The 13019-nt window shown below is 29.4% G+C and overlaps 3 protein-coding genes across 3 annotated transcripts; 1 reads left to right on the forward strand and 2 right to left on the reverse strand.

Moving 5' to 3' along the window:
- Positions 1–1778: 1778 nt before the first annotated feature.
- Positions 1779–2724, reverse strand: LOC135956422 (antigen 5 like allergen Cul n 1-like). Its single transcript, XM_065506911.1, has 3 exons — positions 2578–2724; positions 2123–2517; positions 1779–2049 (listed from the first exon to the last, which is right to left on the reverse strand). The coding sequence occupies exons 1-3, from the start codon at positions 2689–2691 to the stop codon at positions 1794–1796; spliced, it is 765 nt and encodes a 254-aa protein (XP_065362983.1). The 5' UTR covers positions 2692–2724; the 3' UTR covers positions 1779–1793.
- Positions 2725–5428: 2704 nt separating this feature from the next.
- On the forward strand, positions 5429–6425 carry LOC135956424 (antigen 5 like allergen Cul n 1-like). The gene is made up of 3 exons (XM_065506915.1): positions 5429–5579; positions 5640–6034; positions 6108–6425. The coding sequence occupies exons 1-3, from the start codon at positions 5466–5468 to the stop codon at positions 6361–6363; spliced, it is 765 nt and encodes a 254-aa protein (XP_065362987.1). The 5' UTR covers positions 5429–5465; the 3' UTR covers positions 6364–6425.
- Positions 6426–9455: 3030 nt separating this feature from the next.
- On the reverse strand, positions 9456–10394 carry LOC135956423 (antigen 5 like allergen Cul n 1-like). The gene is made up of 3 exons (XM_065506912.1): positions 10266–10394; positions 9811–10205; positions 9456–9736 (listed from the first exon to the last, which is right to left on the reverse strand). The coding sequence occupies exons 1-3, from the start codon at positions 10377–10379 to the stop codon at positions 9481–9483; spliced, it is 765 nt and encodes a 254-aa protein (XP_065362984.1). The 5' UTR covers positions 10380–10394; the 3' UTR covers positions 9456–9480.
- Positions 10395–13019: the final 2625 nt, after the last annotated feature.

The following is a 13019-nucleotide window of genomic DNA, read 5'->3' on the forward strand; positions in this document are numbered from 1 at the left end:
TACAATTATTAGGAAGAGTTTTCAATATTTACCCCTACAACGTCAAATAAAGCATTTACTCTAATCACTTTTTATTTTGTTTTCTCAATGTTTTGCACGTTATATTAAAACTAACAAATATTTATTTGGAAAAAATTTAATTTGAATTGAATATTTTAGGAAAAAAAGTAAATACAAAAAAATTTGTTTAATTATTTTTTTTTGTCTTAGACATTTCGTTTTGTTTTTTTCTAATTTTCTTTTGTTTGACGTTATAGGGAATGTATAATTGAGAACGTACTTTCTAATAATTGTACCTTGCTTGTTCTGCTATGGTTTTTATAAATAATTTTTTTTTCTGTAAGTTTTCAAATTCAACAATAGTTATTTTAATTATACCCTACACCACCATAGTGGGGAGGGTATTATGCGTTTGTGCAGATGTTTGTAACGCCCAAAAATATTAGTCTAACACCACCTTAAAGTATACCGATCGACTTAGAATCGATTTCTGAGTCGATTAAACGATGTCCGTCCGTCTGGCTGGTCCAAATTTTTTGTTCTTCGGTCCAGGGACAGACGCTATTGAAAATGGCTGTAATCGGTCCATTATTTTACTTAGCCCCCATACAAATGTCCTCCCGAAATTGATCTTTATCGATCATAAATGTTAAACTTATATAGGTATCTTCACAAATTTTTCTCCAAATAAGTTTTATATATATAGAATGCATGTCACCAAATTCTATTATAATCGGTCCATAATTGATCATAGCTCCCATATAAAACCCACTTCCGAAAATCCCTTTAACATATATAAATCTCCTAAAAATGTTGGTATAGACATAAAATTCAACATAAATAACTTTCATATAGACATAAATCACACGACCTAATTTCATGGTGATCGGTCCATAATTGGTCATAGCTCCCATATAAGGCCCATTTTGAAAATCACTCACGAATATAAATTATTGAAATTTTAAAAGAAAAATGTTTTTGCTCATTTACTTAGTGTAGGGTATTATATGGTCAGGCTTGACCGACCCTACTTTCTTACTTGTTTTAACATTTCTTTGTGAATGGAAAGGAAATGAAAATAACTTTATGAAATAAAAACAGCAATATACAAATGACAATAACGTCCCACCGCATTATTTAAGTTGGATTTTTTCTGAGTAGCGGATCCGCAAGCTTGGAAAGGCATTAATTTACTTAAAAATATCTTTGATGTAGAGATATTTAAAAAGTGCCGTTGCTTAACGTCATGTGTGGTTTTCCACACATTTGTAATTTCTATATATTTTGCACTATTGTCGGCAAATGTGCTGTTTCTGTCAAAAAGGTTATTATGCAAGTTTTGTTGTGGGTGAGATGAGAGTAATTATGGTTTTGGTTGCGAAATAAATCAATAAAAACCAAACGATTTTTTGATTTACGGATTCTTTCAAGAGTTATAGAAACTAAAATTATTTTTTCAATCCATTTTTCTTTTTATATCTTATTCATTTTAATTTAATCACTTGTCAATGCAATTCTAAACTTCACATCCAATGATCATCTTAATTTGTTGCATATTTTGAAGGAACCATTTAGAGAGGTTTCACACAAACTTTACTTAATTTCCTAAGTCCAACCAACATACTGCTGATTAATTTTAAAATCAAATAAAGCAATTTAAATTTACAAAACTGCTGTTGCTTTCAATACTAAAATATAATATCTCTATTATTTATAAAAAAACACAAGCATTGTATTTAATTTGTAGTTGATTTTATTAATTTCATTGAGATAAAATTCTCGTAAAATTTCATTTAGAACCATTTGTTGACAGCGTATTCCTCAGAGGCGGAGCACAAGTTGGGGTATTTGGGGTTGGTGCCAGTGGTGCAAGAGGTACCAGCCTGGTTGCAGCTAGCATAGATGGGGAAGTTGATCATGTTGGTGGTGGCGTAGTTACAGGCAACCAAGTAAGCCTTATAAGGTTGACCAGCGGGAGAGTAAGTGGAAGCAGCACAACCTACACGAATGTTACGATCAGCCATCATAACAGTGAAGTGACCAATAGCTCTACAATTGAAATGATAAAAATTAATTATAATTAAAAATGTTTAAACATTTTTTTAATAGATTTTAAACTTACGGTCCAGAGTAGCCATTAGGATATGAATCAATATAGGATTGTTGGCTGTCCTTAACTTCAGAAAACCACATTTCAACAGATTCTTTCATTTTATCAGCATCAACAACATCACCAAAGTAACCCATCCAGGCTAGATTTTGACCGGCATATTTGAAGGCATCAGTGTTGCGGCATCTATCATGATTCATTTGACATTGTTTAACATTGAGCTCAGCAATGGCAGCCAATTCATCGTCCCATTCCATGGTGGCCATACGGCAGGCAGGACTGTGGTTGGCATCACCACCACCAGCAATCAAGTTACGTTTCTCGTTATGGGCATCAACTAAAACTTGTTTCAATGAATCGGTAATGGTAACCATTTTAGCATCGGAAGGGCAAGAGGCAGCAAATTGCTTTAGGAACAGAAAATTGTTAATTAAAAATTCATATTATAAAGTTAAAGTAATACTTACTCCATTATGACCACAAGCAATATGTTTGGCACCATTATTGCAAATCGAGTTGGAGCAGTAATCGGTGGCAGATACTGCGGCCACAAGACAGAAAAAGGCTATGAAACGATTCATTTTTTGATTAGTGATGAGTTTTCTAACTAAGAGTTCAACACTTGACTGTTAAATATGTCACTTAAGATCAATCTTTTATACTAAAATTTCGTTGAGCATACATATCTAACTCTCTTTTATAAATTTAGTGTATTATTTATACAGCTGTTTCATATATTTTATTATTATTTAATTTAAGATTTTGTTGATGTCTTTTAGTTTGAATAACAATAAATAAATAATACTACTAAAATATAACTTAGAATTTTAGAAAACAAATTATGTATTCCATTTAAACTAAGAACAAATATACTTTCCGTCATTTTTTTTAAACAAATTATCCAAGATCGATTGATAATAACAAGCAATCACGTAGAAATGTCCCAATACATTTTCCAAAATAAAACATTTTTTTTAAATCTTAACAAATTTTTGTATCAAAAAGTGTGAACTTGTTCGAATTATAAGGTATTTAGCATACAATACTTAGAATAACCACATAGAAAGGAGGGGGATAGTAATGTCAATTAAAAAAATTATAAAAAAATTACTCTCTTTTCACAGCGTTGCTGTTGTATAATTTCATAAATTCTCATAAAAAGGGTATTTCTTTGAAAAAGTGGCAATCTAATTAAAACCTTTTATTAGAATATAAAAAAAAAAAAAATGTTGATCTGTTTTTGTTTAGTACAAAAAAATTACGTAATAATTCACAGTTATTTACAATATAAACTGATTTTACTTAAAAATATTGCTGTAACATAACTGAACCTGTTATCAGTCATTTTTCTAATATGTGCGTCCCGATAAACAGATTTTTCTAAACCAATTCAGTTCAGTTGCTAAAATCCTTATACAGGCGATTGGAATTCACGACATTAATAGAAAGACGAGTTAATATTTAATATCTGTAATTCATTATGAATTAAATTTTATGATCCGTGGTATCTGGAGTAGAACAAAACCTATACCGTTTATTCATACCATTTTGCCAAGTTTTATAGATTTATAAAAATACGTTTTTTGTTTTTACAGAAAAGTTTGCATTAATAAACTTGAGCTCTTTCAAAATAACTTCTGAAATTTTTAAATAGTTTTATTTGGCTTTGGTTGGTTTTGTATCTGGTTTGTAGTTGATGCAAATAGTTCAAAACGATAATTTCGATTATTAATATTTAAGACAAAACTCTTTTACAATAAATTGACGAAAATGAGTTCGTATATGGTCAATTCCATATCATCGTACGTGACATTTGTTCGTCTATAGAGTGGAATAGATTTTGCAAAAATGAGAGTATCTGAAAAATAATTGGGTATTTATGTTCCATTCCATATAGTACCCTATATTTTAAAATAATAAAAAGTTCTTTCGAAATATTGTTGTCCAAAATATTGAGCGAAATTGAGGTACATGTAGAAATATGCGAAAATATTCGAATCGTCAGAGGCGTTATGTTTTCTTTTAATTTCTTACACTAAACGAAATATTTTTCCTTTACAATGATGGATTTAAATAAAAAAACAATCTTTGGATGATTTTATAATAAATAAAATTTAATATCGTACGTGACATACCGTACGTGACAGATTTTTCTCTTATAATAAAACAATATATATTCTGTAAATATACTATTTATACAAAAACTAAAAAAATTAATAGAAAATATACATTCGGTTTCAATAAACAATTTTATAATAGCAAATAAACAATCAAAGTCAAATTTATTTCATACAACAAGCTAATTGGGTGCCTAGTTTTCGCCGCAATTTTAGCCTAAAACATTAAAAAATTAAATATAATCAGTTTAAACTATTATTTTTGTCTTTAAAATGTTGTAATATGAACTAAATACTTTCACATAGTAGCATTTTATTACTTTCTTCTATTCCAATCACCTTGAAAAAAAGTTTCAAGGGTTTTTATATTTTCCGTCGTGGTAGCGTTCTCGTCGAATTGCCCATATGTAATTACTTTGTAATTGGAAATTACTCATACGCACATGTTTTAATTTTCAAAGATGTAGAATTTTGGATAACAAATTTAACTTCTAATGAATGAGTAGGTCTACAAGCCAAATTGTCGAATTTGCGATGATACCAATCCACATGAGATCAAAGAGCGTTTAATACATCCCAAAAAATTGACTGTTTGGTGTGGATTTTGGGCTGGTGGCGTCATCTGTCCATATTTATTTGAGAACGACGTTGGCCAGGCCAACACAATCAACGACAAACGCAATAGATCGATAATTACCAACTTATTTTGGCCTGAATTGGATGATCTGCATATCAACGACTTGTGATTTCAACAGGACGGCGCTACATGTGTCCTGTAATAAACAAAATCAGTTCTTGTTTAGCCGCAATAAAGAACCTGTAGGTTCTTGTTTAATATTTAGTTTTAAAACAGTTCAAACTTTTCAAAACTACCAAATTATTTAATTGAAGATGTCTCCAAGATAGGACATTTATGGAAAATTTTAAAGACAATAAACAAAACACAGTTTATATAACTGTCTATATGCACAAATATAATACCTAATATCTTTAGAAATGCGTTTATGCAAAATATTGGCATTAAACTTAATAAACAACAAATTTAAAAAAATAATGTGATGACATTATATTCACAACAATGTATAAAACACCTGTATAAATCTAAAACTAAAAACTATATCAAATACAAGAACATTAATTAAAAATTTTTTGCTATATAAGATAGAGACATTAATTGAATAATTCAACAGTTGGTTGTTGAACTGCAAGTTAGAACACTTCTCTTAAATTTTCTTAAAATGAATCGTTTCGTAGCCTTTTTCTGCCTAGTGGCCGCAGTATCTGCCACCGATTACTGCTCCAACTCGATTTGCAATAATGGTGCCAAACATATTGCTTGTGGACACAGTGGAGTAAGTATTATTTAATTTTTTTATTAAAAATAGTATTTTGAGAATTTTCTATTTCTAAAGCAATTTGCTGCCTCTTGCCCATCCGATGCTAAAATGGTTACTATTACCGATTCATTGAAACAAGTTTTAGTTGATGCCCATAACGAGAAACGTAACTTAATTGCTGGTGGTGGAGATGCCAACCACAGTCCTGCCTGCCGTATGGCCACCATGGAATGGGACGATGAATTGGCTGCCATTGCTGAGCTCAATGTTAAACAATGTCAAATGAATCATGATAGATGCCGCAACACTGATGCCTTCAAATATGCCGGTCAAAATCTTGCCTGGATGGGTTTCTTCGGTGATGTTGTTGATGCTGATAAAATGAAAGAATCTGTTGAAATGTGGTTTTCTGAAGTTAAGGACAGTCAACAATCCTATATTGATTCTTATCCTAATGGCTACTCTGGACCGTAAGTTTAAAATTATTATAACAAACTGTTAAATTTTTTTAAATATAATTGTCTTTTCTCATTTCAAATATAGAGCTATTGGTCACTTCACTGTTATGATGGCTGATCGTAACATTCGTGTAGGTTGTGCTGCTTCCACTTACTCTCCTGTTGGTCAACCTTATAAGGCTTACTTGGTTGCCTGTAACTACGCCACCACCAACATGATCAACTTCCCCATCTATGCTAGCTGCAACCAGGCTGGTACCTCTTGCACCACTGGCACCAATCCCAAATATCCCAACTTGTGCTCCGCCTCTGAGGAATATGCTGTCAACAAATGGTTCTAAATGAAGTTTTACAAAATTGTATACTAATGAAATTAATAAAAATAACTGCTATTTAAATACAACTTGTGTTTTTGATCAATAATGTATTATTCTTTAGAATACTATATTAAACATTACAGATTTAATGACAATAATCAGATCGTATGATTATTATTTAATTAAAAAACACTCATACGCTCATTGCATTTTTTTGTATGAGTCGGTTTATTTTGAAATTAACACGTACCAAGAGGCATTTTTTTTAGTTTTTGCAAAAGAAAATTGTATTTAAGAATTTGTTTGAAATTTGAGTTTAAAAACGTGGCCAAAAAAACATAATTTTTATAAATAATTTGGGGATTCAAACGGTCTCCTATTAGATCGTATTGTCATAAAATATTTTTTTAGTTTAAGTAAATTTTTGTTGGGTTGCAATATCACCAATATATTCTGGAATTTAGATAAAAAACTTCATGTCAAAGAAAAAACCATTTTGTGTCGAATACTAGTAAAAAATGCTTTTTAATTTTAGCCTACATTTATGCAAAAGAATAATAACAAGAAGTGAAACGCTGTCAAAAAAAACCTAAGTCGGTTGTCAAAAAAAACCTAACTATAAGAATGTATTGGTATCATTTTATTTATATGAATTGGTTTTCAAACGACTTTCACCACATTCCTCAAACACACAGAGTTGTAAAAAAGCGACCTTAAAAATTATAACAAAATTTGATTACAATTAAATTTAAAAATTCAAACAATTCTCAAATTATTTGGATTATATTTGATCTGGAGAAGTTTTATAAATAGATTTTTACACTTTTTATTCCATAACTTCTGCAAAAATTAAGTTTATTTGAATTTTTTAATTAATTTCCAATATGACATTTTACAAATGTGTTTTTTTAGTTTTTATTTCAACCCCCAAAAAATTAATGTCATAAAAATTAAAAAAATATTTTTTTCGTTTAAATGTGTGGAAAAAAATAATAAAAATATTATGTGATGGTGAAAGTGTGTATTAGAATTGCAATTTTGTGCAATTTTCAAGAAAAAGTTTTGAAGTTAAATCTCTCTCTCAAGTGTGTTGAATTCACATACTACTTGTATGTGAGAAGAGAGAGAAGTTGTTGTTGCAGAAAAAATGGAAGGCTTCCCTTCTTGCTATTCTTTGGTTTAAACTGACTATATTTAATTTTTTAATTTAATTATGTAGTATGTTTTAGGCTAAGTTGGCGGCGAAAACTAAGCGCCCAATTAGCATGTAGTATAAAATGAATTTGACTCTGATGTGTTTATTGCTATTATCACCCTGATGTTTGAAATCGAATATATATTTTGTTATTTAGTTTTTTAATACATATATATATTGTTTTACTATAAGAGAATAATATGTCGCGTACGGTATGTCACGTACGATATTAAATTATATTTATTATAAAATCATCCAAAGATTATTTTCATTTAAATATGATGGATTATAGAGGAACAATATGTGTTTTAGTTTAAAAAATTAATAGAAGAAATAATGCCTCTTATGACTCGCAAATTTTAGCATATTTTTACATGTAACTCAAAATTACTTCCGTTTTATGTCCTTATTTCTTCAAATTCTACAAATTCTTCATTATCGCTTGTGCAGAATGTCCAATGTAGCATGAGTTGTGTGGAATGTAGCTCCTTTTTGTTGAAACCACATGTCGCTCAGTGCTGTGTTTTCATATAGGCGATGGACAAAAATAGAAGCAGTTATTGCAGACGAATAAAAATTGGCAGAATATTACCTTTTGGTAAGATTAAGAAAAAATATAATTCTTGAAAAAATCCGTGCAAGTACACGGATTTTTTATGGTTCAGCTGTAATATTGAAAACTGAATATTGGATTATACTTTAAGTGTTCCTAATATCAGGAGAAGCTCATATTAATATCTCAATCTAAGGATATGTAGGTTATATTCAATTATTGAGTTACTTACATTTACGGTAAAAATGTATTATTTATGGGTGCCATCAAAAACAATTTTTTTTTAAAGTTCACATTATAATAAATAAGAGATAGGCATTAGATAAAATTAAAATTGATTAACATGTTTTTTTCAAAATTAAATCAAACTTTGGAATTTGTTTTGATTTCAGCAAAAAAACATACAACATCAAGAACCAAATAAAGACCTATTAATACACTTTATGCCATTAAACTACTTTTGTTAAATAACGCAATATTTCATAGTTATTTACAAGAAAAAATGGTATTATTTTATAAAAAACCAAAAATCTGGAGCTATTTCCCCAAATCATCAAACTTATGGCTATTCTATAGTAAAACATAATCAAAATAGATTAACACGTATTTTACTAATATTCCAACAAAGTTTCAGAATTTCAGGCTTACAATAAAAAAATGTTAATTATTAAAACTTGCGCAGATTAAACTGTTAAACCTTCTTTGACAAAAGCAGTAATTTTCCATAATTCCACATTCATATTCTTTCATTTGCATCCAATCGCGAGTTTATATCTTTTAAAACGAACTTTTAACAATGATTTTAGTTAACCTTAAAAAAAATATATTTTTCTCCATAAAATTTATGTTGAAAATGTACTAACTTTACCGACCTCTAGTGACGACAAAAAGAGATATTTATAAAAAAGTCTTTTTTACGCGAATGAGTTATTTAGTTGTCTATTGAAAAATATAAATTTCATTAAAATCAAAGACATGATCTTGTTTTTGATTTTTGTCCGTTGAACAAAGCACTGTGTGTCGTTGGTGTTCATATTATCCAATTCAGGCCAAAATTAGTTGATAATTATCAACCTATAGCTTTCGTCTTTGGTGCTGATGGCCGATGACACCGCCAGCCCAAAATCCACACCAATTATTGATTTTTTTGGATTGGTATTTTATTTATTATAAAATAATTTCAAATTAAACTGACTCATACAAAAAAATGCAATGAGCGTATGAGTGTTTTTTAATTAAATAATAATCATACGTTCTGGTTATTGTCATTACATCTGTAATGTTTAATATAGTATTCTAAAGAATAGTATATTATTGATCAAAAACACAAGATGTATTTAAATATCAGTAATTTTTATTAATTTCATTAGTATACAATTTTGTAAAATTTCATTTAGAACCATTTGTTGACAGCATATTCCTCAGAGGCGGAGCACAAGTTGGGATATTTGGGATTGGTGCCAGTGGTGCAAGAGGTACCAGCCTGGTTGCAGCTAGCATAGATGGGGAAGTTGATCATGTTGGTGGTGGCGTAGTTACAGGCAACCAAGTAAGCCTTATAAGGTTGACCAACAGGAGAGTAAGTGGAAGCAGCACAACCTACACGAATGTTACGATCAGCCATCATAACAGTGAAGTGACCAATAGCTCTATATTTGAAATGATAAAAAAGAAATTTAATTTAAAATGCTTAAACATTTTTTGTAATAAATTTTAAACTTACGGTCCAGAGTAGCCATTAGGATAAGAATCAATATAGGATTGTTGACTGTCCTTAACTTCAGAAAACCACATTTCAACAGATTCTTTCATTTTATCAGCATCAACAACATCACCGAAGAAACCCATCCAGGCAAGATTTTGACCGGCATATTTGAAGGCATCAGTGTTGCGGCATCTATCATGATTCATTTGACATTGTTTAACATTGAGCTCAGCAATGGCAGCCAATTCATCATCCCATTCCATGGTGGCCATACGGCAGGCAGGACTGTGGTTGGCATCTCCACCACCAGCAATTAAGTTACGTTTCTCGTTATGGGTATCAACTAAAACTTGTTTCAATGAATCGGTAATAGTAACCATTTTAGCATCGGATGGGCAAGAGGCAGCAAATTGCTTTAGAAATAGAAAATTCTCAAAATACTATTTTTAATAAAAAATTTAAATAATACTTACTCCACTGTGTCCACAAGCAATATGTTTGGCACCATTATTGCAAATCGAGTTAGAGCAGTAATCGGTGGCAGATACTGCGGCCACTAGGCAGAAAAAGGCTACGAAACGATTCATTTTAGAAAATTTAAGATAAGGGTTCTAACTTGCAGTTCAACAACCAACTGTTGAATTATTCAATTAATGTCTCTATCTTATATAGCAAAAAAATGTTTAATTAATGTTCTTGTATTTGATATAGTTTTTAGTTTTAGATTTATACAGGTGTTTTATACATTGTTGTGAATATAATGTGATGCCATTATTTTTTTAAATTTTATATATTATTTGAAATTTGTTGTTTATTAAGTTTAATGCCAATATTTTGCATAAACGCATTCTTAAAGATATTAATTATTATATTTGTGCATATAGACATTTATATAAACTGTGTTTTGTTTTTTGTCTATAAAATTTTCCTATATTGGAGACATCTTCAATTACATAATTTGGTAGTTTTGAAAAGTTTTAACTGTTTTAAAACTAACTAATAAACAAGAACCTACAAATTCTTTATTGCCGCTAAACAAGAACTGATTTTATTTATTACAGGACACATGTAGTGCTGTCCTGTTGAAACCACAAGTCATTCATGTGCAGATCATCCAATTCAGGCCAAAATAAGTTGGTAATTATCGATCTATAGCGCTTGTCGTTGACGTACTCATTCATCCAGAAATGGGCGAAGCGCGCTGACAGTAATGCTGAAAGCCCTTTAATTAGAAGTTAAATTTTTTATCCAAAATTCTACATCTTTGGAAAATTAAAAAAAAAGTGTGTATGAGTAATTTCCAATTACAAAGTAATTACCATGGCAACCAAAAATATGCTCTAAAAAATGTGTTTTATGCGCATAAAATATGCACTTAAAAACGAAAAATATGTTCTTAGAATATAAAAAATATGCACTTAAAAATAGTTGGTTATTGTATGATTTCAAAATTTCATTAATAAAATATATATGAAGTAAATAAAATATTGAGCTCATAAATTAAAATTGGTTATTATAGGATTAAATATCGATTTTAGGGAATTTGGCACTACATGAAAATAGTTAGATTCAATTCATTTTATTATATTTAGCAATAAATTACTATGTATATACTAAATTTTTAAATTTTTTTAACTAAATCTTTGTTTTAGATTTCGGAGTTTCTTAGACAATCTTAATCATTTGATTTGTCTCATCTTTTAAACTGCCTAATACTTCAAACTTTTTTTGGTAATTAGTGGCATAATATTTTACATTATCAATCCATGTGTCCCAATGTTTATAGGATCCCTACTGAGGATGTACCCAATAATTCTCCAAATGTTTCTATTCTATATAAAGCTTTAAAAAGCTTTTTTTATCATTTGAATAATGTTTCAAAAACTCTGTGAATAGCGTGTAATTTTTTGGTAAAAAATTGCAAAGCATTTTGGAGCATTCATCATGTATCTAGATTAACATCTGAATTCGTCTTCTAAAATTTAAATAGAATTATAAAAGAGCCTTACAATAGTGGAATGATTAGTTCTATTTAAGACTGCGGCAATTAAAAAAAAAAAAACTTTTTGTTCAAGTTTTATCACTGGGACTCAAAATACCGTGACATTTCCTATGTTTCTTCCTTTCTCATCCATTGTATTCGTTTATCGATATCCACGTATATACTTTTTTAACCATTTCTTAATAAATTTTTTTACAAGTTGTGTAAATATATCAATTGGTTTTGAACGCGAGATTTTCGATAGATCTTAATATTCTGAACGACTGTTGAATACTTGTTTAATTTTACATTAGTGGCAAACTATTAATGCCCAAACATAACTGTCTCAATCTCAAGCTGACTAAAATTCCTTCTTTTAAATGTATCCAACAATTTTTTAAGAAGTTGCCCATAATAACATACAATTTTGGAATTTTCTTTTAATTTTTTACGTATTTTTACTATTTGTTAAATTTTAATATTTGTGTGTATATTTTTAATTTAATTAAAATATATGGAAACTAAGCTCCCTTAAATCAACGAAAACTCTATGAATATAAGTGATTATGTGTACTCTATTTTTTATTTAAGTAACTTAGGCCAATTATCATTGGACCTTAACAAAATAGTAAAATATAGAAATGAAAAATTACAATACAAACAATAAAATTATATAAGGAAAATAAAATAATGAAAAATAAAAGAAAATATCCAACAAAAATATGCAGTTATGAGTTAAATATGCTATAAAACGCAAAATAAGCTAAAATATGCAGTAAAGGGCAAAATATGCACTAACAAATCGATGCCAAAATTCTTAAAATTGTCTGAAACGGATAAATAACTAACTCATATGTTTATACGATGCACAGCAAAAAATATGATATAGCATATTTTTGGTTGCCCTGGTAATTACATATGGGCAATTCGACGACAACGCTACCATGACTCTGATTGTTTTTTTGCTATTACTAATAATCAGGGCAAGTTGTTTTTTTTAAATGTTGATGTAGTAAATTAAGGAAATTAATTGCAATGCATTTGAGATAAACTGTTTAGTTTTAAAACTAATTAACAAATTTTTTGTCAATCATCATTATCTTCGAACAAGATATATGTACTATATTAGCGAATGTACTAAATAAGTGCATATGACCGCAGAATATATATACCCACAAAGGTATATATATTCTGGGCCCTTATGAAATTCTAAAACGATCTAGCTATGTCCGTCCAGTATAAGGAA

Source organism: Calliphora vicina, chromosome 4, assembly GCF_958450345.1.
Source record: "Calliphora vicina chromosome 4, idCalVici1.1, whole genome shotgun sequence".
NCBI lineage: Eukaryota > Metazoa > Arthropoda > Insecta > Diptera > Calliphoridae > Calliphora > Calliphora vicina.